Source organism: Falco cherrug, chromosome 4 (assembly GCF_023634085.1).
Source record: "Falco cherrug isolate bFalChe1 chromosome 4, bFalChe1.pri, whole genome shotgun sequence".
Lineage (NCBI taxonomy): Eukaryota > Metazoa > Chordata > Aves > Falconiformes > Falconidae > Falco > Falco cherrug.
In genome coordinates, this window is record NC_073700.1 from 53794556 (window position 1) to 53820827 (window position 26272).

Here is a 26272-nt window from a genome sequence, read left to right on the forward strand (position 1 = left end):
CCCAAGAGTGAACCTCTCTGACAAACCAAAAACCAGAGAGGATGGGAGGAACATGGATAACTGATTTGAATTTCCTGAAGGCTCTGGAGATGTCCCTATGCCGTGTGTAAAGTTAGCAAGAACAGCGTATAGGTCTCCATGTCAGGGCCGGGGCCAAGCTGTGTTCATCTGAGCCTCTGAGTACAGTAATCGGATACTGTATGGAAAGGTTAAAGGTTGCAACCCAAACAGGATCAAGACTGGAAAAACAGGCTGGTGCTGAGGCCACTTTATTCTCTCTCTGACCCTAAGTGATTTTGGGTGACTGCTATCACAGCAGTCCCTTTTGGGATCTCAAAGAGAGTTGCAACTTGAGAAACGGGGAGTTAGAAAGGGAACTTGGAAAGTATGGTAACTGGGAAGACCAAAGGCACAAGGTGGTAGAACCTTGTCCACGCACCTTTAGATAGCTTGTGTTGGGAGGATTTTCCATATTCTTACCCTCACTGGATCATTTTTGTTAGGCAGATTATTCCGTTGCCTCTGGAACTCCAAAATGCAGAATGTGTGAGAAGGCCAGGATAGGCAAGAGGGAAACGTAGGCAAGGGAGAAGACGAGGTCAAGCAGACAGATATGCCTTGAGAAGGTTAATGAAACATTGGCTCCTTTGCAGGCTGCACCTATTCTTAGCAAAATACGTGTTAGCAGGACCTGCTTTTGAAAAATAACATCATCTCATTGCTAGTTTGCTTGGTACGAACCAAACAAAAAAGCCCATGACGCTCTGCAGAAATATGTTCTCAAGACAAGCAGCCAAATTCATAGCTGATCTAAGCTCTTGCAGTTTCCTGCTAACTTCATGAGCTGCTCTTGCTCCTGTGCTCCCCCAGGGTTTTGCTTTTCTGTTTCTATTTCACATTTTTCCCAGTAGGCAGGCTTTTGTAGCTCTTATATGATCTCTTATTTCTCCTTTAGAAATGTTCTTGCCTTTGTTATATGCCTTCATGGGTATTTCTGCTTTGGCTAAAATCAGATTAGTAGAAAAAACTGCACAGTCAAAAATAATTCTAAAAAATAATAGATCATCTTGATACCAGAGAGGAATTTGTGACCTTTCAGGGCACTGAAAATTAGCCATGACCTGGGAGTCCAGATGTAACAGGGACACAGCAGATTTGCTATTCCAATTCACACCACTGAGCTCTCACAGAAGTAAATGTTTCTAGATAACGGTTGATTTGAAGTGATCGGAAAAACAGTGTTTTGTAGTTTTGATTGGATTCTGTATGAAATGGCATCCACTTGAGCTGCTCTTCCAGCTTGCAAGACGTACAGTTGAGGTACCTCTTGCTTCTGCTCCCCCACTGCAGGCTGCACCAGCCGTGGCCACCCCATGTTTTGCACAGCGCACGGCGCTGGCTCTTCCCGTGTCCTGAGCTCTGATGACTTGAGCAGAGCTGAAAGTGCTTTGTGTTGTGGGGGACACAGCCCAGCTGCGAGAGCTTCCTTAGGAATCGATGTGCTCAGGAAATTTTGTATTGGTTTCCTTCTCTGTACTGCCTTACAGTACAACTGCACAATTAAGAGGATTTTTTACATCTTTTTGCTCAGATACACTTCTGCTAAGCAAGAGCGCTCACACTACTAACAGCAACACCAGGTACTACTGTAATTGGGAATTCATAGTTCACTGCCTTGCTGCATAATGGAATCTCATTCTTACCATAGAACTTTCATATTTTTGTAAAACATATTTTTTAAAAGATACTATTTCAATTGCTTTAAGCTTTTGTAGAAAAGCCAGAAAAAAATTGTGAAGTTTTCTTTTAAACTACTGCTACATAGCATAAACTGGTATTCCATGCATGTGAGGGGAAAAAAGATCATATTTATGTCTTAAAAGTACACAAAGGCTTTTTTTTAGTTTGGATTTTACATCCGTTCACAGAGATATTAACACAGTAAGTCTATTAACAAATGCAAGGGAATTTACAAAGTCAATTGTGGTGAGTAGTCCTATTTCAGCTTTATAGGACACTCTGCTCTAAAGAAAAAGATTATGGCTTTTCTTCTTGCTCTATTACCCAATTGGCATTTAAGTTGATCTGCTAAAAGTGTATCTGCTTCAGTGGCAGCTCAAATTAACCCATTAAAGGAATATGCAGATCTCTGAGAATTTTATTTATTTTTTTAATACTTCACATCAAACCGTGGCTTCCGAAAAGCACCGTGGCACATCACCTGGCCACAGGCAAATGTCAGACTGAAATGAAAAAAACAGGTTTTCTAGCACTCCTGAGTGTTTCCACTGCAGTCATTCTGACACAAACCACCTAGATATTCTCAAAGGACATTTGAATAATTGTTTTGAGCAAAATCAGCATTTTGCTGTGGAACTTGAGAGAGAGATCGGAAATCACCGTTCTTGCTTAATGTTAAATAATTTCTAACCAGCTCTGATATTTACAGGAACTGGAGATGGGAATTAGTGGCACTTCATATCTGAAATGGAGGGTCCCTGGGAGGATTATGTCACATATAACTCAGCTGAACATGCTTTTTGCTTACCTTACAAGGACATTTGCAGATATTATTAACGTTTTGGATAATAAGGAGAATGGTTGTTAGCCAAATGGTTTTCTCACACATTAGAGTCATATTTAACATGAGCTTGCACTGAGAATTACCCTGTGAAGGGGTAATACACTGCAAACAGGCACTGAGAAATGAGCAGTCAATATTTATAGACTTTATCAGATCAAACAAAGTTATCTGAAGCAGTCCTCCCCGACATGCCTATAGAAGTTACAGCCCAGAATATTTCTGAATTGTATTGGGTGCTGTATAGACAGGTAAGAGAGGATGCCTACGTTAGAGAATTTGCAATATAAATGTCAAAACCTGACAAGCTGCAGGCCAGTGTGGGGTGAAAGAGAGTAACAGAGGGCTCTGCTCGACTCACCGTGCTGGCCAGTGGAAGAGTAAGTGTATTTATTTGTTTTCACATTTAGCTGGTTAAGTGGTAAGTACACTGGAAGTCTGATGTAAAGTTTAGAGCTTCCTTCCTCAGAGTGAGTCTTTTTCGTACAAATACTATATGGTTATATATTCCAATTGTCTTGATGAGTTTATTAACAAGGAAGATGAGCAGCTGCCTTTCACAGACCTTTCCTTGAGATCTGGGTGGCCTGTTGGTCAGCTGGAGACACTGTTCCCTCCTGGCTACCTCTCTGAGCATCTCTCTGGGCAGGGGGCTGGTTATAGGCCAGGTGAATTGTTTGGGATGCTTACTCCCAAGAGACCTGTGGTCCTTCTGTAGTCCCCTGACCAAAATTAACCACCCTCTGTCTGACCAGGTACATGCTAGACCATGTAAGGAGCATGAAGTTATATTCAGGAAGAGGAGGCTGGTGGATTTTGGAGCCTCTCTTACATCTCCAAAGCAGAAAAAGCAGTGGGCTGGGTGAATCCTAGCCTTTGAGTCAGTTTATCAGCTGCTGTCTCTCTGAAGCCTTGTTCAGAGTGAGATAAGATGTGTGTGCACATGTCAGTAGGACAAAAAGCTGGTTTTTGAGGATATCTGTGACCCCAAGCTGCCAAAGATAGCCTTGCACCTACTTTCTTTGGCTGGAAAAGCTGTGCTGTTACTGCAACATGTATGAAACAGTCAACCAACTCTTCTGTGTTTGTATATTTAAGAGCTTTTTCCTAGAGTAGCTTCTTTTCTTTTTTAACCTTAGCTACTGCTTAGTGAGTGTAAAGGGAGAGGGAGTGGTTAATGATATGGCCAGTTGCTCCAGGTATGTGCTTCTCAGGTGCATCTGGTATTTCTTTTTGGCCCTTGGACATGTATTTGTGTTCTCAGTGTCAGCTCCAGCCTCCCTCCTATCTCACACAGCAACACTGCATCCAGCTCCCGGAGGCTGGCATCCTTCTGATCCATGCTTTCTTGACCTCATCCTCTTGCTTGTTCCCGTGGCATGAGAATTATAACTGTTACATCCCCCCTGACTACAGGGGGTGTTCCCAGAGGTGACACATGGATTGCAGGTGCAGGAGTCTGAGTTGCCTGTTGGTTAAAGAAAAAAACATAATTAATATGTGGAGTGTGGGCAGAGCAGGTCTGTGTAACTGTACCTGAAGGCTTTTTAAGTCAAGGCTTTGACTTGCCTTGAACTGAGGTACAGTAGGGCAAAACAGTTTTTAAGAAAATAACCAAGCTGACATGGTGAGCTAGAGTCATCTTCCTCTTCCTAAAGGAATGATATGGGTTCCCAGCCAGGTTTTAATCAGGGTAACAACCAAGGTAGCAGATCGTATCGCTCCTTCCAGGTGTCCTGCCAAGCCCTGAGAGTCTGATATCTCTATCCAGGCTGTGCTCAGCTAGAAACCATTAGAGGGTTTTGGTATGTGACAGCTGCAACTGTGGCAGTGCCAGGGGTTGAGTGAACAACCTGCAAAACTGGACGCATGTTTCCAGGGCTTGAGTTCAGAAAAGCACAAACCAGATGAAAGACAGCACTGCTCCTGTTGCAGCTCCAGTCCCAGTGGTGGGCCAGGAGGGGACAGGTAACAAACTCAGTTATATGCTGCGCTACCAGATCTGAATTTTACAAAATGAAGGCTCCTGGCCATCAAATTTTGGATGTGGGATGTTTGAGAGCATCAATGTGTGTTTTTCCATCTTCTAGACCATGGAGACTCTGAGTGGGGCGTGCCACCGTGGGCATGGGCTTATAAATCTAAGACAAGTCTACTCCTGCTTGAGTCCTAGATTCATGCTTGGCTGCTAGTGGCCACATGAAATTCCCAGCCTGGGGGGGGGGGGTGTGGTGTGGTCAGGGAGAGGAAGAACGGAGCCACAAAAGAAGGCTGGGAGCTGGTGCAGCCGTTATTAGAGGATGACAGCACATGTCAAGACACAATGTCTCATGAATCGTGAGTGGTGATGCATCAGCAGTGGCTAATCCAAGCCTGTGAAATGACTGTGGCACTAGTCCCCTGGCTGTGACCACCAGCTGTCCTCTTCAGTCCAATTCCCCTTTCTCCAGTTTAGTGCTGGGGTATCAGGGTGATTTCACAGCACAGCTGTCACTGGAATTAAACATTGTTCTCTTCATAAAATGTCTTCCCTCACTGCCATGCAGCTGTTTTGTGTGTTTGCTCTACACTTTGTTTTCTCCCTGAGCCAGAGCACTGCAGCCCCAGTGCTAGAGGAAAGCAGAGGCAGCTGGGACACTCGAGCTCTTTCTCTAGTTCTTTTATCATCATCGGCAAAAGCTGATACAGAGCCTTTGGTGCCAGCAGGGAGAGCAGCAAACTCCATCAGTTACTTCTGTGCTTTCCTCCCTGCTCTATCTTTCTGTGCACAGCCACCTCCCATCTTTCTGTGCCCTTGCAGATAGCTCCACTGAGCTCACTTCTGCTGCAAGACCCCTAAAATATTGGTTCTTGCCCCAGCTGACCAGCTTAGCTGTTCATGCATTTAGAATTGCTGCCCTGTGCCCTCTCCCTACGGAGATAGCTTGTTTGCTATTCGGCCACCTGTAGCATGATTGTGTTAGAGGTTTTTATTCTGACATGAAGTGGCTGTTGCTCAAGATAGGGTGAGACTGGGTGAGCCCTGCCTTTCATTCTGTTGGCATCACTAGGTGGCAAAGTGCAACAGAGATGTTCATGCTAGAGGATGAGCAGGTCACAGGAGGAGAATTTATTAACCTGATGCTTCAACAGCTTGTTCACATTTATTAGGATTGGAGCAAACTCCTCTGTCTGCTGCTGTAGTTCAGACTCGTACTGCTTTGTTTTTAGATAAGTCCTTAAAATACTCTTGCTGGGATTTAAGATTTTTTTTTCATGTGAGAGCAGAACACCTACTGTAGTAGGGCTTGATTATGGGTCTGGATGGAAGCTCGGGACAAACCAGCATCATTGATAAAATGTGTTATTACTTAATTTTTTTTCTATTGACTTTTTATTTGCACATTTCTTAGACAACCATAAACTTTTGCTTCTCCTTTCCGTTTTTCTCCTCTTAAGAACCTGCAATACCCTTCAAGGAAAAACTGAAGGATCTTGAAGTGAGGGAGAAGGAATCTGCCACCTTCCAATGTGAAGTGCCTGTTCCTAGTACAGAGACAGCTTGGTTCAAGGAGGAAACCAAACTCCGGCAGAGCAAGAAATACAACATTGAAGAAGAGGGCACTTATCGCCGGCTTACTGTTCAGAATGTCACCACGGATGATGATGCTGTCTATATCTGTGAGATGAAAGAAGGCAGCAGGACTGTCGCAGAGTTGGCTGTTCAAGGTAAGAAAGGTTCTTGCTACTTCAGATCAGCCAGGTCTCACCTACCAAGTGTGAGAGACTCGACCTTGTGAATGGCATTTGCTCCGTGAAGGTGTGCGGTGAAGAACAGCAGACTCCCTTACGGTGTGAGAGGAGAGCGACATGTGGTCAGTCAGTAGGTCTCAGGGTCTCCAGCCAGGGTGTATCTCTGGGACATAGGGTCAGAGATTGGGGAGAGATTGTGTTGCTGCACAAGATATGTCCCTTGGTGGGGACATACGCTTCAAGGGGCTTCCTAGAAGGCAAAGTCCTTGAGCTGTAGCCTAGCGCTGTAGACTTCCTATAACATGATCCCAAGCATCAGATGTGTTCTCTGGCACTGTCTCACACATGTCTTGTCTGGTGAACACAGTGGTGAATCTTGTCTGAGAGTGGTGCTGACTGCTGGGAAGCTGGCTTAGCAGCTGTGCTTTATGGTCCAACATATGGTGCAGGTTGCAGTCGGTACCAGTACGTTTTCAGATTGGAAACTGGATCCATGCTTCAGATCCTGGACATCTGGAGCTGTTCTCTGGAGTTTGGAAAGTTGATGAGAAAGGTACAATGTCTTCTGAGTCTGGTGGTTTAGGGCTGAAGGGCTGGTAGGTGTGGAACCTGGTGTGGTGTGGAACCTGGTGTGGTGTGGGATGTGTCTCACTGTGAGTAGAGACATCAGAGATGCAGGCCTGGCTGCAGAAGGGACCATCTGTCCTGAGATCCCTGATTTGCTGTATGAGCAAGAATCTCCCCATGCAGCTCCAGGACATACAGTTTTGATTTTGATGATGCTTATGCTGGTGTCATTGACATGTCTCCTGTTGCATGAATTGGAGACCTGTTAGAGCTGCAGGATTCTACTTGTCCTGGCTCATTTGAAGCCTGACTTTACTCCCAATGAAACCAGAAGTTCTTTGCTACATAAATTGGTGCAAGATGTCTGGGTGAGGTGCATCCTTGTGCTAATTCCTTTTTGTATCATTAGCAAAGAGTTGAGAGTGCACACGAGTGGAGGCAGAAGGGAAAATTTAGTCGAGACGCAGGAGAGTTCAGGTGGACATCGTTTTGTTGCATCTTCTACTAGGTATAGACCAGCCAAACGCTGTGTGTTTGGTCCCAGCAGGACAGCTGGTGTTTTACTTGTTTGCTCTATGGTACTATGGCATGTTCCATTAAAAAGAGAGTGACTGAGCCAGGTGGAGCTCTCAGGAGGGAAGGGAGGCAGAGCCTTCCTGGGGAAGTCCTGTGCCTGCTCCGGGGGTGAGAAGATTCGAGAGAGCAGGGTGGTGGTGGGAAAATGTGAGAGCTTGGCAGGATGCAAAGGGCTGCAGTGCCATGGACGCTGCTGAGGGCAGCGAGGACAGACATGTGGCCAGGCTTTGGAGAGGGTGAGCAGAGAACTGAGGTCCTGCTGATGAAGTGTGCTCGATCTGTTGCTTTGTGAAGAAGCTCAGCATTGCTTCTCATTAAATAGCTGTAGGTGCTTTGCCTGGGTGAGGGCTCTTCTGCCTGACAGGGACTGCTCCAGGGCTGGGGCCAGTCACCATCTGTCAGGAGGGGTGGTCCCCTGATGTTTTGTTCAAGCTTTCCTGTGGATAGTCACATCTTGTAACTACGTGGTTATTCTAATAAGTGCTAATGATCGCAGTCACTGGGAAAGGAGACAGATGAGTGAAGTTCATTCCATGTGAATTTCTGGGTCGACTTTAAGGAGAAACCTGAATTTTTCAGTGTGTTTTCTATTAATTCAGCTGAACTGGTGTGTTTGCCGTCTTGGTTGTGTAACTTACTGGTAACTCTGATGGAGGCAAAATCCCGAAGACAGATGAGAGACCTATCTGCTTTTAAGGCTGACCTACTTGAGCAAAGTTTTAATTTGAATTCCCATCATATGCAGGCAATGAAAGCTATATCACTGTCAGATCTCTTCTTGGCAAGGCCATGTACCTTGTGTTTACATAGCAGCAGACTCTGCATGGGTAGGCTAGAAAACACGAGCAACTGTAGTCAAACAAGATTACTTTTCTGTCTTTGAAAGCCAAAATGAGTCCTTGGGATTATCTGTCCTGTGTAACTCAGAGCCTTGGAATTCATTTAGGGGTGTCTGCATAGTGTCTATAATGTTTTGATTAGGTGAGAACTGTTGACTAGTCCTGTTGTAGTCTGGATGGTCTAGTGTTGCCAGAAACTTTAACATCTGCAATTTGCTGATCATAATTACTTTCTTCTTTAAAGGGAACATAATTAAAAAACTTCCACGAAAGACTGCGGTCTTCATAAACGATACAGCTATCTTCTGTGTGGAGCTGGACAATGACTGCCAGAACATCCGATGGCTGAAAAATAAAGAAGAAGTGAAATCCAGCGATCGAATCTCTATCACATGCTCTGGCAAGCAACACACCATGACTATCCGAGATTGTAAGATGGAAGATGCTGGTGAGATTGCCTTCCTGGCTGATGAAAGCAGGACTTCTACCCAGTTCACCGTGACCAGTAAGCTTCACTTTTATTTGGCCTTCGTTTTGTGTCTTCCCCAGCAAGCAGGTATTCCCTGCAGGTAGCACTGCTGTTTCAGGTATCACCATGGTAAGTTGGTTGTCCAAAGACAGCAGAAAGTTTGATGTCTGCCACAAAAAGTCAACAGCCTGACCGTGAGTGTTATGAGATGTTATGGAGAGCTCAAACCAGAGAGAGAAGAGGAGTCCTGGGGAAAGAGCACGGCACAAACATGTATCTTATCTGCACCATTCTCATTTTGTGCTGGCATGAATGTAGAATGATAACTCAGTAAGACATGGGCTAAGGGACATGTGTCTTCTCCCCTCTGGGAGATGCTTAGAAAACAATGTGTAAGTTGCGTACGTCACAGTTGCCTTGCTTCATTGTACACAGAGTGCTGCGGGTGCTCCATCTACACCCGTTTTCCAAAATCGTTAGTTTCTTTGAGGGGCATCTGTCAATTTTTGCTGTAGGGATAATACTACTTCTAGCAAATAGGGGCCACTTCTCTCTCCGTCTCTCTCTTCTGAGGATCTTGGGGGGTAGAGTCAGCCAGCATTCAATTCCTTCCTAGGTCTTGAGTCTACAGAGACATGAGGGTAGTTTGTGGGTATGCTGGCTCTTACTGGGAAGTAGATAGGTGCCTTAAACATTTTTGGCAGAGTATGAAGTTCATTTCGATTCTAGCAAGCAAAAACATCTGTGAAGGAACATCTACACACATGCAGATGAAGCATTTCAGGCGTAATCAAATGTTCATCAAACTTGAATCATCTTACTTTGATTTTAACTTCTTAAGCTGTTTGCATTAAAATAAATTATAAAATAAAAAGAAATAAAATTTAAAAAAACCCCAAACAACAAAAAACCTGCAAGCAAAAGGGGAAATGCTTCCCCCTGAAAACAGAGTTGCTTTTCTTTTGTGAAGCCCAGCAAAGCAGTGTCCTCTCTCATCCTCTTTGTCACGACCAAGCTGGGCAGACGCTGTGAATTGGTGGTAGCTCTGCTGAAAGAAGGGATCTGTGTCCTCTTCAGCTTTACTTGGGGAGACTGATGTAATACACAGGCGGGAGGATTCCTTCAGCTGGCACACCTGATCTGAGCAAGGATTTGGTTGACAGAGCAGTAGCAGCAGGTGCGATGTAGTTGAGATCGGATATGAAATGAAATTTTGGTGAAGTTGCGTAATTTTAGTTAGCTTTATTTTGATGGTGCTGCATTTCCCCCAGGCAAAAGCTGCTTCCTTTAAGACAGGGAAGTGCCTGTGGTTTCTGGCTCTGCTGCATTTCTGGTTTGCGTGTGAACAAATTGCGCGCTGTAGTCCCTCTTTGGGAAGAATAATACTTTTCTCCCACCACCACCTCCAAAATGCAGTTACTCAGAGGTAAAAAGAAATCTTTAAATACAGGTTTGTAACTACTGTGTTATCTAAACTTCACTGCAGCATTTTGATGCTATTGAGCTAAAATGAGGTATTGTGTTTAGCATTGTGACAGTTTCTAAGATGTTTGGAAAACTGTAACATCCAACCAAGCACCTACTCAATGGGAACGACAAAGTTCAGTTTAATTTTGGACTCTGCTGTTTAAGTTATGACGAAAATGTTGATTATGGAATAGAAAAAGGTAAGAAGCTGCCTTCCTGCAAACGGGTATCTCTGAAGAGAATATTACATTACCATTTCTGATGGTAAGGTCAAGTGATCCGATTCCAGGGTCTCTAGTATTCAGCTTAACGCTACACTAATGGGACCTTTGGCTTCTAGTTCTGACCAGCAGTAACTGACAGGCTGGTAACTGTGCACCCCACAGCACTTATGTGTCTATTTATGTAACGAAGGTAAACTATATCGCACTGAGATTTCCTATTTTTACACTTCACGCATATCTGATTAGCTGCTTGAAGAATCCTGTGTACTGTGTTCACATCTTTTGTAATTAGGTGGATGAGATTGGTGCTGGCTGTTCTAATAGCATTTATCAGGCAATCAATGTTTATATATTATTTGCTCAGTATCTTGCATTGTTACTATGCCTGTTTTAAAGATGGGTAAACTGAGGCAGAGAGAAGACTGGTTGTCCCAGGGCTCAGTTTTGGTCTAGGCTCGTTATACAGGCTCCCTCCATACTCATGAATACCTGAGTATTTGTAATGTGTGGTTCATTTCACCCGTCTCGCACACCTTCTTTAAGCTGGGATGAATTGCTCCTGAGTGTGCAGTTCTCCGTGGGATTACAGCTGGAGTCTGGTTGACTGATTTAAACCAGTCACCTTTCAGCCAAAATTAAACGAAATGAATCCTTTAGCACGTCATGAGATGTGTAACTAGAGCATATCAGATAATTCCTACCCCCTCGACCATATCAGTGGCAGCGCATAGTGAATAACCCTGATGGGACTTGAGCCTTCTCAAAAGGGTTCAAAAGGCTGAATGTAAATCTTCATTATACAAATATCTGCAGGGTTACATTGGTGACTTCAGGTACTGTAATACAGCCACATCTCCTCAATTGTAGGGGCTCATGATAGGGACATGTCTTTTGAAGTTAATTCCCCAACCGCAAAAAGCTGTCTCTGCATAAATTCCTAAACCAGAGACCCACTCACGGGACACAAAGTTATAATACACACCTTCTGCACTGGGAGAACATAAAATTCAGAAGCAGGACAGGTATCCAGCTGAAAGTGGCTGCAGAGAACAGCGAAGCCTGTGTAGCAAGCAACTGACATCTCCCTAACTCTAAAACCCGTGTGCTGTTTATTCATGTCTATCTTTTATTTTTGAAATATGCCAGCTGTACACTATTTAGCTGCTCTGTGTTGAAACCTGTCGAGGATCTGGGCTGAAATGTTTTAGTGTATGGTTAGAACAGATTCTCAAGAAGGAGGATGACATAGACTCCTGGCACAGGCTGCTTTTTACGGAGTAGATTTACACTGCTGCACAGGACGCCACACCTGTGTGCAAAGCATTGCAAAATATCGCCGCGTTCTTCCTTGGTGCAATGGTGCCTTGCTACGCATCGATTCTCACAGGCACGCCTACGTTCCTGGCTGCGGGGATGTGTATGGTTGAAATTCTGACAGAAGATAAATACCAGCAGACTTACAGAATTAGTGCAACTGTCCCTGTGCAGTGATGTCTAGTAAGCAGGGCAAAATTGTGCCACCTTGCTAGGGTAATCCCATTAAGGTATTTTTGATTTTTGTTTTTTTATTGTTGTTGGGTTTTTGGGTTTTTAGTCTGGATTTACACTAGGGAAGTGGACTGGGAATTTGATGCATAGGATTTTGAACAAACTTTGGTGTTTTTACCCATCTTCTGGGTGAAAATAACAAGCTGATTGTTAGTCTGCTTTGCCCAGGAGTTGTATAGGAAGCAATGTGGGTCTGTATCTAGCACTGGAATTTTAAGCCTATGAACTGTTCATTGCAGATTCTTTGTGCAGACAATTGTAATAGTGTGTAGAAATCACATATGTTTAGCTGTGAAGGTAGGAGTATTATACATCTTTGCGTAATACAGCCCCAAAAAGCACATTCTATCCATTCTCTTGCTTTTCCATCCTGCATCAATGTTTTATGGAGGTTTATTAAGCAAGAGTAGCTTTTAGTTCAGTGTAAGCTTTTCCAGTAGGTACAGTGGCTTTTCCACTCTGACTTTTTTCTCTGCTTTTTTGCTTTTTTTTTTTCCCCTTGTGCAGCTCCCAAAAAACCTCCCACCCAACCCCCAGCTGACCCTGTGGTGAAAAATAAAACAGAAACCTCAGTGACGCTAGCATGGTCCCCTCCGAAGATGGACCGCCCCATTCCAATTGATGGCTACATCGTGGAACGCAAGAAACTGACTGGCTTTACCTGGGTGAGGTGCCATGAGTCTCATGTCCCTGTCCCAGAGTTCACGGTGAACAACCTGTCGGAAGAGGCTGACTATCAGTTCCGAGTGTCTGCAGTCAACTCCTACGGACAGAGCCCCTACCTGGAGTTCCCAGGGAGCATGCACCTTGGTGAGCTCAAAACCTTTGTAAAATGGGTCAGTCTGTGCTGCTCTGCCACATGGGTGCTCTAAAATGTTTCCCATGGCTTTGAGGAGGATAGAGCAATTGCACAGCAAAACCTTTTCTCCTTCACTGCTGGTTCTCCTATCTCATTTCAACCACTGACCATCTCCAAAGTGATGGTGGTTGGGTTTCTGCGATAGAGCTGTGAGTGTGCTTATATTCCAGTATCTCACATAGGGCTGTGTGAGAGGCAGAGCTCTCTGCAATGGACCTTAACCCTGTAAATACTTCTAGACCTGGTATGAAGTGAAAAATGGAGGTGGGCTTATAATAAAATTTTCAAGATTATTACCAAGCTTGCATCTAAAGAATATTTGTGGGTGATCGTATTGTGATGAAAACCAAGTTCCAGTCAGTCTCTTTTTTAATCTTAGAGTTACTAGGAGAAATAATGGGGTTATTACTATATTTCTCAAGTGTCAGTGTGCCAATAGAATCATCGTGTGCAATGAGATTGCTTCTTCCTTTGATTCATTGCACTGGACAATATCTGCACAGACTTTGATCATACTGTGTCTTGTTATTTTTGTCATCCTTTTCTCTAGCTGTCTAAACATGTCTGTGTTTTCCTAAGATATGTAAAAGTGACTTAAGGCTGGGTGGCCTCCTTATGATGCTTCTGAAATCTAAGAATAAAACTGGTTATATAAATAAATAGCTCGCTTGTTGGGGAACCTAGGTGTTTCGGGCTTTTTATGCCTTTAAACATCTTAGAGAAAAAAATATCAGTAAAATATGCCTGTTGTTCTTTCCTTGCAGAAACAGGGCTTACCCTAATGCCAGAGGTCAGTTACCTGCAGCTGTAGAAATCAAATCCTGTTGACCAACTGTGCATTGCCTTCGGTGCATAGAAATTGTATAAGGCTGCATGATTTTATTCTTACATCTTGATTATCTCAAGATCTTTGTTCTTAGGAAGACCTGTTCTCCAGCGTGGCAGTCTTGTGTCCTTTGGTCTCAGAGATACATGTTGTTCTTCTTCCCTAGAACCAGTCTTGGCTGTGAAAACCCCTCTGACAACTGTTGAAGCTGTACCTGGAGGGGATGCCCTGTTTACTGTTGACCTTACAACAACATGTTCCGGCACTTGGTACCTGAATGGTAAAGTCTTACATGAAAGTGAGACCTACATCATTAAGAGAACCCAAACTACTCACACCCTAATCATAAAGAATGTCACCAAGAACGATGATGGAGCAGAAGTGAAATTTGTTGCTAATAATGTTGACACCAGCACCACGATGAGAGTGAAAGGTATTTATTTTCATCTGTCCTTTCTTCTTCCAGTCAGGGGGCAGTTGTGGTGATGTGATGATTGGAACCAGGGCTGGAGGCTTTCACTGATGCCTGGTCTGTAGGCACTACTTGAAATTGCATCATACAAACTAACATGGGTCCTGGTAATGACCTCCCCGTGATAGCACAGGATTCAGTGAGTCAATCTGGCCAGCTGGTTGGTATCTGAACTAGACTGCTTAACTCAGCTTGCCATTTCTGCAGTCACAACTGTCACTGAGTGGATTCTGTCACCAGATCTGCCACTGAGTCACCTTAAGCCAGTAATTTCAAATCCAGGTTTAGCTAGTCTTTCTGACTGTAGTGGAGTCTTTCAAATGTAAAGGCGCATGAATTGCTAACAAAGTTTTTTTGCTTGGAAGTTTTTTAGCCTACCACAGTTGTGTGTGATGTGCAGGTTAATGTCGTGTAACTTGATTGAGCATTGAGAGTTGGGTGCTCCAGCTTTCCTCTATGAAATGTTGGCAACGTCTGTGTCTACCCATATTGCATGGCAAAAGGTAACGAATAGGCATTCATTCATTCTGGAAGGGTGTGTTTGACTTTGGGTGAAAGCCTTTGCAGAAGCATGTTTCTGGTATTATTTAATCAGTAGAAAGACATGCTTTTTTTTTTTTTTTTTTTTTTTTCTTAGTAACTCTGGCAATAAAAACAGATCAAGTCTCCTGAACTGGGAAAAAATGCTCTGTATTGACATGAATGTAAGGGCAGGAACAGGACCTAATACTCTTTATGAGATCTCACAGTCCACAACTGACTTATATCAGGGACATGTTTTCTTGATATAACTTGAAATAACGAAGGCTTTTTTCCTGCCAGGTGCTGCAGTGAGATTTACCAACAAGAGCAGAGATACAGAAAAAGTCTCTGTTCGGCTGCGGGAGGATGCCAAACTTCAGGCTGAGCTTTCGGATGCAGAGGCTACTGTGAAGTGGATGAAGGATGGGAAAGAGATCAAGGGCAGTGAAAAATATGAACTTCAAACCATGGGGAAAAAGCACATCCTAAAAATCCGCAGCACTGCAGCAGAGGATGCTGGAGTTTATGAGTGCATCAGTGAAGGGGATAAAATGCTCTATCAGCTTTCAGTGAAAGGTATGTGACTGTCCGGGCTGCTTTGTGTTAATGGCCTGTTCCTGCCCTAAGCCAATAGATTGACCAAGGGACAGATGGGGAGTGCTCCAGAGGCAGTGTAGGGAGTTGTGGTACCTCCACATCAGCATCTAGTCTTGGCAGTGTCTGTGGTCCCAGAGTAGAGCGTGGAGTGAATACAAGATCTAACACTGTCTCAGTGGTACAAACTGTGCTTTCACTCAAATTGATGTCTTGATATTCCATGGAATGTCTTAGTGTTATTTCCTGAGATTAAATAGTGGGTAGTGAAAGGTGCTCTTGTGACAAAGAAATTCTTGTGACAAAGAAATTCACAGGGGCAGGGCATGGTGCATGTGATCTGCCCTATACTTGCTATGTGATATTGGACAAGTCACTGAAGAGTTCAGCTGTGATTCAAGTTCTGATGGACTGAGATCATCTTGGCATCACTGGATTTTTTTGTTTGTTTGGGGTTCTTTTTGTTTTCTGTCAGTACCCTGATGAATAAGAACAGACCTTTCCAGGGCACACTGGATAGCTCGGCTCATGACTGTTTGCAGGGTATTCAGATGGAAGGCTGCATAGAACAAACAGTGAAATGTCACTTTCTTTTAATGGTTCCTGTTTGTCAGATTTGAACAAGTACTGTTTTACAGCTGCCCCGTTGTTTGGCTGTTCTTGTTTTCATGGCAGTCCCTTCCTGAGTGCCTGCTGCCTGGCTGGTGGGCACATCCACTCCCAGACCAAGGCTTGTAGTCTTGAACCTTTACCCTGCAACCAACAGCATTAAGCCTCCCTCTTGCAAGCCTTCCTGTCTGTGCAGGCTTTTAGGAACTAGTTCATGGGAGAGTTTCCTCTGCCTTGAACAGGACCAGGTTTTGGCTGAAAAGCCCCAGTGTATCCCCAGACCGTTCCTCATGGGATCATCTACATGTCTGCTAGGGTTCAGTATATACAGCCTGACTCCAGGACAGTCTAACCTGTTGTCACACATCATCCAGGGTGAGTTCAGTAGCTATATTGCTTTGAACTGTCAAGGTCACTCTGTAAAGCCATGTGATTTCTGTGTTCTGTCCCATAACTCACCACTTGCCTTCTTCCCAGCAAGGATCGCACTGTTCCTACACTAAGTATGAGGTGCTTCATCATCATGTTCTGCTGGCTTCTCACCTTCCTTGGTCTCTGTAGAAACTACAAAGCCACAGAGTAATGTCTGTGTTTTGCATTTGACAACTTGCATACTTGGTTATTCTCAAAGAGCAAATTCAAAAGAGAGGTGAAAAAATAATTTAAAAATGTGACTAAATCTGTGGAGGGAGGAATTGCTGTCTACACCTGGCAGCTGCTCTTAATTTTGGTTTTCTTCTCTCTCTTTCCACCTCTTCAGCATGATTTTTCATGCTGGCATGTCTACGCATAGATTTAATTGAATTAGCTGATGGACATCTCCATGTGCTTTTCACTGTAATGTGACTATGAGTAATCAATGCTATTATTTTCAAGTCTGTGTTGACAAGCTGTAACTTAAACGTCTGCCGTTGGTAGCTTGGTTCCTGGAGAATCAGCTTTGATACATCTCATCCTTGTAGGATGAGGCTCACAAGTGCTGTTCCAGTATTTTTCCTTTCAGTGTCACCAGCTTTTGTCCGTTCCTCCTGTAAATCAGACACAGCTAGCTGGTGAATCATCTGATGAGGAGGTCAGCTGTGTCTGGCACATGGGCATCACGTGGCTGCCGAGAGGCCACCGTGCCGAGCCGTGGCCAGAGGTGTGTCACTCGCTGGGCCTCCTGCCCAAATAAACCCTGCTAGAAAATGCACTGGCCATTTATCACTGCAGTCCCTCCAGTGCCGTGAGACTTCACATGTCAGGGGTTCTCTGACACGTGACCTCCTGCATCGAAATGGGACACCTGAGAAGTCTCCTTCGGACGGCTGTGGTTGTATTTCTCACTCTAGTTTCCTAAGGAAGTAAAAGGTCCATGAATGAACCCGTCACCCTCTTCCTCCCAAACCTTTAAACCTGTGGGCTGAGTCCTGGTAATGCTGGTGGAGAAGCAGAGGTCTCAGCAGTGTTCGGGCCCTGCAGGCTTCATGGGTGTAGGTGGTTGGGTACAGAAGAAGGACTGTGTGTTGTCCTACTGAAGGGAAAGCTCCACCACAATCAGTCGCTAGAGAAACAAATGGAAACAGAGGCCCTAAGAAAAAACAATTTAAAAAGGAAAAGGAGGTTTTCCCTGGATAAATGCTTCTGGTATGACTTCTTGACTCATAGATATTCTTCTAATAAGCAGACTTAGTAAACTCTAGAAAACTGGGCTGATAGGGACCTGGAAAGGTCAAATGCAAGCTCCGGTCCGTGCCAGAAGCTGGTGATTGCACAGAGACCCTTGGGGAGCAGAGCTTGAGAGGCCCTTGGCTGCACGGTCATGCCCTTCCCTTTCCCTGTTTATTTGCTTGCTGGGTATTTCTAAGTCTTAGGTTGGAGGAGATTTGGGTCTGGGGTTTTCTTTTCCTTTCTTACCTGTGCTCGGCAAGTCAATTCACTCTTCACTTTTAGGTCTCCAGACTGCCATCATATGAGCTGGTGAATGTTGTTTCCCTACCAAATAATTGCCTGTAATTAAAAGCACTACCACAGACTTGGAGAAATCTAAATATATTTAAAAGCAAAGAAACAAAATGCAAAATCCATCCCTGTGGCTAGGGTCTCTGAGCTAAAGGAGAAGCGCTGCGCGTTGCATCAGGACGTGGCACTGATTACACCGCCTTGGGAGCAGAAGTCTGGGAGTCACACTTAGCTGGTCCAGACCATGGACTGCACCTGCTTGTTATAGTGTCAGCAGTGAAAGCTAATAACTGCTTTTGCCACACGTTCCACAGGGAGTTGTTAATTTGTAAGCATTTTCTTGAAATTAAGGAAGAAACGTGTACATTGATTTTTAGTACGTTGACTGCACAGTCCCAACAAAGGACTTGGTTGTCTATGGTGTTTTAAAACAGTATGTTAAGAAGGCATTTGAAAGTTAATTCCAATATCTAAAGTAAGACGGGACTGTGGTTTTAGGCTCATTTTTTTAGCTAGGATATTTGTGGGTTTTGAATCTTTGCTTTGGGGCAATTGGTGACTCAATTATTCCACTGCACGTTAATGTGGTGCCAGATCTATTGTTTATTTTCTATGCTGCAGTTAATTTCCAGGATTAAATTTATTTTCATTTCAGTTATATGTGATATCCGTATAGATTTTTAATTTAATATAATTTAATTTCTCTAGACTACATTTTCATCTCTTTTAGAGTTAAAGCCCTGTTGCCTAGGGCTTCCTCCTTCCTTGACTCAGCCTCCTGTTTTGTGTATCTACTGTTGTGTGATAATCCAGGTATATGGTTCATTAAGGACTGAAAATTTGGCTGCTTCTGCATTAGAATCTAGTAATGAGATCCATAATTAAACACACATATTTGATCTTATGATAAATGCGTATCTAATGTAGATGTAAGTGTACACATTTACTGATGTCCACACAATTCTTTACTGGCGGTGTGTGTGTCTGTATTTGTTTCAGCACTTGCTAACTTCATAAACAAAGAGAAGAGTGGAGGAGTTATTAGGGCCATTGCTGGAAAACAGGCTGAATTTGTTTCTGAGACCTCTGAGGCCAACGTCATGGTCAAGTGGTACAAAGATGGCAAAGAAATCACAGCCAGCAAGAAATTCACCATGGAAGATAAAGGAAAACTGCATAAGCTTGTGGCTTCAGCTGTGACGAAAGAAGATGAAGGAACATACACATGCAAAATTGGAGATGACACTCTTACTTTTGACTTAAAAGTCTCAGGTAAGTGATGCAACTATGGGATCAGAAGCTGTGTTAGAAACTCAGGACTTTGTTCATTTTACCTCGTAAATAGCCAGATTTTTGAGCCAAGATTGCACAGTCCTATTTCAGAAACTTTGACCCTGACTGTGGTCCTTATGCAAATCCACAATATGCCAAATAATATAGCGATGCTGTTCTGTATTCTAGTCAGTATGAGCTTTTAGTAGGCTTGGAGTCGTGACTCAAATACCATGCTGGCTGAATGGGCTGAGCACCACAGCTGGCCTTTATTCATTTTAGCTCAGCATGTACCTTGTCTTTGAACCTCCTGACCGAGGTGGTCCTAAAGTCTTACTGTGAAAGCCCTGTGTCCTACAACAAGTTTAACTCCTGATTTTTAGAGTCAAGCATCTCCTGCTATTCCCAAAGGACGCTGTGATCCCTGGGACATCTCCCTGCGGTACTGTAAATGAAGCTATTAGTTCATGGCACGTGCCTCTCAGCATAAACCACATGCTAAAGCACGTGGCTGTCAGGTCAAGCCCAGAAGAGAAATGTTTGTCACTGATGTGTTCCAGTCCAGGTTGGAGCCAGAGTATAAAATGACACAAGAATTTATCTGTGAAATTCAATATCTGTCAAATTCAACTGATTTAATTTGCATAGCCTGGTGAGAACCTTTCTTCTGAAAGTAGTTTCCTGGCTTATGTCTGTAGCCTGTCCTAAGCTACAAATTGAAACTCTACATCTACATACATGTATGTAACAGTACATCCATGTTACTAACATGAGGTTCATCAGCTAGCTAAAAACTCAGCAGAGATGATCAGTCTAGTGCAGCAGTGGGCTTGAGGGGTTGCTACATGGTTTACTGAGCTAGAGGGATTGTGTGCAGTTTGTCGCAGCACTCTCAAAACTATCAAGCTGCAACAAGGTCTTTTACCATCTCATACCAACACACCCTTCATGCCAGTCCCTCTGCTGCCTTCTCCTAGTCTCACCTCATCCAGGGCACGTGCTCTCTCTCTTCTCTCTACTTCTTCCTTGTGTCTCTTCCTTGGCTGCCCAACCACTTAGCAGGAACCAGCCACAGCTGCACCTAACCTACATCAACCAACCTGACGCCCCTGAAGCCAGCCCACAGCTGTGTGTTATCTATGATAATTAACCCTCCTTCATTCCTCTACAGCCGTTTACAACTGGTGTTTGCTCAGGTATTTACTCTGCATCTCACCTCCACTTTTCTTTGGTTGAGAATGCAACATTATGCAATTTAACTTTGAGTGTAATTCATAGTCCTGACCTCACCCATTGAAAAATTGGTCTAAAAGAGCCAACCAAGCTCTGAACTGACCCCTAAAGGGCAATTTATATCATCTGAGTTATACTGTCTAATGAAAGCTATCTAAGATGGATTTTAGAAGTGTCCTGGAGCTTTGTCTGAACACAAAGTACAGAGGAAGCCTGCATGACACATGAGACTGGATACCTAACCTTGTGATGGCCACGTGATGGCCATGTGCTGGTTAGGGGAATCTCACCTGTAACTGCTATGATAAAACATCACAAGCTCAGGCAAGGAAAACATGTATCTGCTAAGTAACTGTGTATCCCCACAAACTTTCTGGTTAACAAGGATTTAATTACAACCTGTTAGTTAAGGCAACTTCTACCCTGTTTCACATGTCACCATAAAAACTTTCCAGAGTGATAAGAAGTAGTGCTGCACAGTGAGGGGATGGTCTCAGGCAGGGAAGTAATCTGTCTTCACGGTAATGAGATACCCCAATAATCTTAACAGCAGGGTTCTGGAGAGACTATCCTTCTTTGGTCACCTAAATTTTGAAGAAAAGATCAGTCCTAATGATTACAATTTTTAATGAACTATATGTTCTCTGATGCCGCAGATGTGGCTGGCATGAGTGTACCGTAGCAATTGTCCTTGGACTACTCAGTGACTGAAAGCAACAGTTGCTGCTAAAAGAAATGCAATACTAAGCTAAGATCGGTTATAACTGACAGCCATCAGCTTGCTCTTCAGGCAAGGGCTGCCTTGGTGGAATGAAGGGTATGAAATACCTGACATGCTCATCAGATATTGCTTGTTAACTTAGGCACAGGGTGTGTTGAATAGGTTTGCTCACATTTTACACACAAGGTGCCTGTCTCCTCTTATTCAGTTGCCTTTGCTTTTACCTTTACAAATATGATTGCAACCCCCCTCGCCCCCGAGTTGATAAAATGCTGTATTGCTGCTGCATACATGGCACATGCTCTGTGTGTGTGCTTGCACAGTTCATACGTGTGGCTACCCGTGTGCGCAGTCAGCAGGGTCTAGGCTGAGGTATCAAAGCAGGAGCCTCTACCGCTTGAGCTATGAGTTCTGAGCAGTGGTGAGTTCTCCTAACATGAAAATCAGATTCAGTAGAAAGATGTGACACTATTGGCTCATATATTAACTTAGTCCTCTTGAAATTGGTGAGTATCTTATCAATGAGATTATCCCATATGTGGGATAATAGATCTGGTCTGGGGAAGAATTAGCCCAGTGGGACTGATATTGTGAACATGGGGCTGCAGGAATGGACTCGGCAACATTTAAAGGCAACTCCTCATCACTTCCAACAAGGTCTTCTGAGACTTCTTAGATCTTTTCAAAGCTGTTTGTGTACTCAGGCATCAATACATATTCCCTAGAGCTTACCTGAAATCAAAACAAGGACTGGAGATTAAAGTGTCAGCAACTTGAGAGCATCTCATCTTGATTTAAAAGATCCAGAAGGATGTAAGAGATGTGATTGCACTGTAACTGAGAGCAATTATCTGAAGATCAGAGAAGGAGTTTGCACCATCTGTCAGAAAGTCAGGCATCAACTTTCACGTGTGATGAGACAGGAGCTGTGAATTAAAGCACATGTCAGGCTTTATGGTCTCATGATGTTGGGCCAGGTTCTGCTCATGGCTCGGTGCACACACAGCTCTGGTAATAGAAACCACTGCATCTGTGCTCAGGTAGACAGTTTTCATGCCTGGCTTCTGAAGGGGATGCAGAAGAAGGTTGCACATCAGTTAGGTGAATTTTGCTTTTGAATACAGGTAGGCATAGATCCATGTCCATCTAGAACTTAATAAGGCTAGTATTAATGCCACAGTGCAGACCTAATAGGCTGTTGTAATGTAAAGGATACATAAATACCCAGCTCCCAAAGTGGAGACTGCTATGTACTAACTCTCTGGATGATTTAAAACTTAGATGACGAGTTCCCCAGTAGAGAGAACACTGCTGTATCTCAGGAGGGACTTTTCTGACTCATAACCACAGTTTATTGGCATAACCATTAACACTCTATCATACATTCCAACAGTACCATGCACGCGTGCGTACATTTACACCTCCAGAGGTGAAACTTGATCAGCCAAATGTGACTAGCAATGAAATAATGAACAGTAATTACTTAATTTTGTGCTGATAAGCCAGAATCAAGGTATAAACCACTTTCTCTTTTGCTTTCCAGATGAAACTGTTAATTTTGTCAACAAGCCCAAAACAACTCCAGAAATATTAGTCAGTCCTTCTGAAAACCTTGAGCTGCTGTGTGAGGTGTCAGCTGCGAGTGGAGGCGTGGTATGGAGGAAGGATCAAACTGAGGTGAAGCAGGACCAGAGGACAACAGTCATCTCCCAAGGGACACACCGCAAGCTCATCATCAAGAAGGTGACAAAGCAAGACCAAGGGAGCTATACCTGTGAAACGAAGGACGACAAAGTAACATTCCAAGTCAAAGTCAGAGGTGAGAAAGTGCTAGAAATGCCAAAGGTAAAGGAGCATTCCAGTTAGGGTAGCATCTTATATTTGGAGGATCTCACAACCTCTCTGGGGTGAATTATTTCAGTCATAGGACTTGATTTTTTTGGTTATCCAACATGCTTTTGCACCTGTGACTATTTGTAACTACAAAAAAATGGTGGGCAAGGATGAAAACTTCTGCACCGCTCACAATTACCTGGTGCGTCTGCAGAAAAACTGCAGAGTCATAATGTAAGGCCATGGCAGAGGGGCAGGGATAGCTAAAAAAGAAGGGGGAGGTGTCTGAAGGGTTCTGATTAGATGGAGAATGACTGGAGTGACCCAAATAGGCAGAAAAAGAGCAACAATTCCTGGATATGAAGATACAAGGGTTGTTCCCTCTGGTTCACTGGAAGCTTGGAGAGATGCAGGAAGAGAAAAAGAGAGAAGAGGGAGAAGGGTTCAGGCAGCTCATGATGGTGCTCTAAGTCCCAGGTTCAAATCTGTGCTCAGATTGTGAGTTTATTAACTTTATCCCAGAATTCTCATACAGCTATTCACTTCCTATCAGCAAAATAGAGTTGAAGGTGCTTTCTTGTGTTAAGGGGCCATCATGAGGCAAGTATAGTCAAGTAGGATGAAGTTAGTTCAGCACTGGAGGAGACAACTGCAAAAATCTGTGTGTGCCTATTGTGGCTTTCTTACAGAGACAGAAGACGTGTTTACGAACAAGGACAAGGTACAAAAGGAAGCGAAGGCTGTACTGACACAAAACGCCACGCTGAGCTGCGAGGTGGCCCAGGAGAAGACTGACGTGAAATGGTACAAGGATGGGAAACTGATCACCTCCAGCAAGAAGTTCAAGGTGGAGTCGGAGGGCAAATTGCGTCGCCTGGTGGTGTGTCAGGTGGAGAAGAAAGATGCTGGGGAGTACACCTGCGAGGCTGCTGGCCAGAAACTGACCTTCAAGATTGATGTCACAGGTGGGATATTTGTCTGGTCTCATCTCAGAAAGGTCCATGAATTCCTCTCACTACAGAGCAAAATGAATCACTCTACACTCCAGGGTTTGGGTAGCCTAGGTCTTCCTTGAGTAGTGAAGTTGGTCAGGTAACCACTTTGCATGCAGCCACTGTCACAGATGCCTATAGCTGGTTATTTTTATCTGTGAGATGCATCCTGCTCAGCATTGTTTTCCGATTTCCCAGTAGAGAAAAAAAATATGCAAGTTTACATGTGCTGTTACGATTTATATGGAAAAAGGTAGGGTCAGCTCCTAGATGTGTAGGAAAATAAGCCTGGAAGTAGTAGGAAAACAGGTCTGCTCAAGAAGTACCTAGACTGGGCAAGGCTTACAATATGGGTCCCGATGGCAGGTGAGATTGAGAGATAAATTGTGCATGACATTATCAAACAAAAAGTTGGATTTTGGTGGAGATGGGAAGAAGCTGGACTCCTGAAGCACTGAATCATTTTGCTCAAAACCAGCTGATGTGTTGTCCTCGGGCCATACGGAGGGCCATGTCCTGTCTGAGCGTACCTTTGCTGTGAGTGGGACCATTGCATAATAACACAACTGTGGAAACTGGAAACTGTCATATTTTTCACCTGGGTTTGAACACTTTGGGCAGTGTAAACGTATATTTGATTTTTTTAATTTCCTCTCCCACCCCACAGAAGCAGAAGATGCCTTTATCAACAAGGACAAAGTGAAGAAGGAGGTGAAAGCTGCACTATCAGAAAACGCCACACTGAGCTGCGAGGTGGCCCAAGAGAAGACTGACGTGAAATGGTACAAGGATGGGAAACTGATCACCTCCAGCAAGAAGTTCAAGGTGGAGTCGGAGAGCAAATTGCGTCGCCTGGTGGTGTGTCAGGTGGAGAAGAAAGATGCTGGGGAGTACACCTGCGAGGCTGCTGGCCAGAAACTGACCTTCAAAATTGTCATCACAGGTGGGAGGCAGATTTTTATTGGTATTTAATTGCATTTTCTTTGTGTCTGGGTGTTTTCTACCGTTTTCTCTGTCAAAACATTAGGAATGCTGTTAAAGTACTTCCTGATGTTGATCTAAGCTACCATTTCCGGGAGGTTGTGCAGGACTGGGCCGACCTAAAGGTTATGTGTAGGTATCCTGCTGTTGGCTCCTCAGCAACCTGTGCTGCTGCTTTAGGCTCAGTGATAGTGAATCACGAGTTTTCAGTAGCAGGCACTGTGTTGAAGGACCTCTTCCAATGTGGTCATCATCATTGGTATTCCTCCCTTTGTTACTGCTGTTCTTCCATGAAAGTCACTGTTTTCTTCCCTCTTTGTTTCATCTTTTCTGTACACAGTGTCCTCCCTCCCAAAACAGGGAATTGCTTCCATTATTCCACAGTCTGTTGGGGCAAAGATGTCTGTGAGCACAGCCTCGTAACTCCACACACAATGAAACTTTTGTGGATGATGAGCACAAGTGGATACAAATATGTACAATTTGAATTACGATTTGTATTTAACAACCTTTCATTCAGCTCTTCCTCTGCCATTTTTTAATCTGTCATTGGATAGCTTTACAAATCACAATTAGCTATGAGAAGTGGTGCAAATACTTTTCTACCAAGCGATATTTAAACGGTAGTGTTTACACAATCCCTACTTTATTGTGGCTGCATCGAGAATCTTTGGGAGTTGGTGGCAGTGTATTGTCCTAAAAATTTTGTATCAGCTGCACTGCACATATCTGTGATCTGCTGAAACCAAAGGTGATGACTGTTCTTTGTGATTTCTACATCTGTAATGACCAGTCATAAGCCCAGAAATGTTTGTCTGTATTTTTCTCATTAACAACATGATTTGGAGTCTGAGGTTCTAATAATGAGGCTGTTCTTTCATCCTGACTACACTACAGATTTCTTTGGTCTCAGTATATTTTGCAAAAGGTCCAGTAAATTTTATCTCAAGCTCCAGGCAGCTATGGACTTGTCAGCTACATTCTGAGTGATCATTTCTGAATTGGATGACAAGAAAGGGTTTGGCTTGTTTTTGATTGCATGTATAACACTCCACTGTCTTTGCAGTCAAATGCCTCTCTGTTTTCTTGTCTCATATTCTGAGATCAGAACAGGGAATCTATTTTCTCCTTTGCTTTCTTACAGCATCAGACACACTGGAACCCTAATGCTGGCAGAGGCCTGGCATTTTATCAGCTATGTGCAAGAGCAACTGCATTAGGACTCTGACTTTTGTGCTCGCAGTTGTGCTGGAGACCTGAAGTCCTTGCAGGGCATAGCTCAAGTGCTGTTCCCTTGTAAAGCTTGCAGTCTTTACTGCTCTTCGCTGCTTTGGGGCATCCTGCTCCCTCCATCTTACGTGTGCGGTGTGCAACTGCTGCTACAGCATAAAGCCTTGCTGCTCCCCGCAGCACA

At 43.9% G+C, this 26272-nt stretch overlaps 1 protein-coding gene across 1 annotated transcript in view; it reads left to right on the forward strand.

Moving 5' to 3' along the window:
• Window positions 1–26272, forward strand: part of OBSCN (obscurin, cytoskeletal calmodulin and titin-interacting RhoGEF) — a 184253-nt gene that overhangs the window by 3546 nt on the left and 154435 nt on the right. Inside the window, exons 2-10 of the mRNA XM_055709071.1 lie at window positions 6020–6289; window positions 8540–8800; window positions 12511–12813; window positions 13855–14121; window positions 14983–15258; window positions 18826–19098; window positions 22596–22871; window positions 23575–23850; window positions 24545–24820. Coding sequence (XP_055565046.1) covers window positions 6020–6289; window positions 8540–8800; window positions 12511–12813; window positions 13855–14121; window positions 14983–15258; window positions 18826–19098; window positions 22596–22871; window positions 23575–23850; window positions 24545–24820 — 2478 coding nt within the window. The remainder of the gene's footprint in view (window positions 1–6019; window positions 6290–8539; window positions 8801–12510; window positions 12814–13854; window positions 14122–14982; window positions 15259–18825; window positions 19099–22595; window positions 22872–23574; window positions 23851–24544; window positions 24821–26272) is intronic.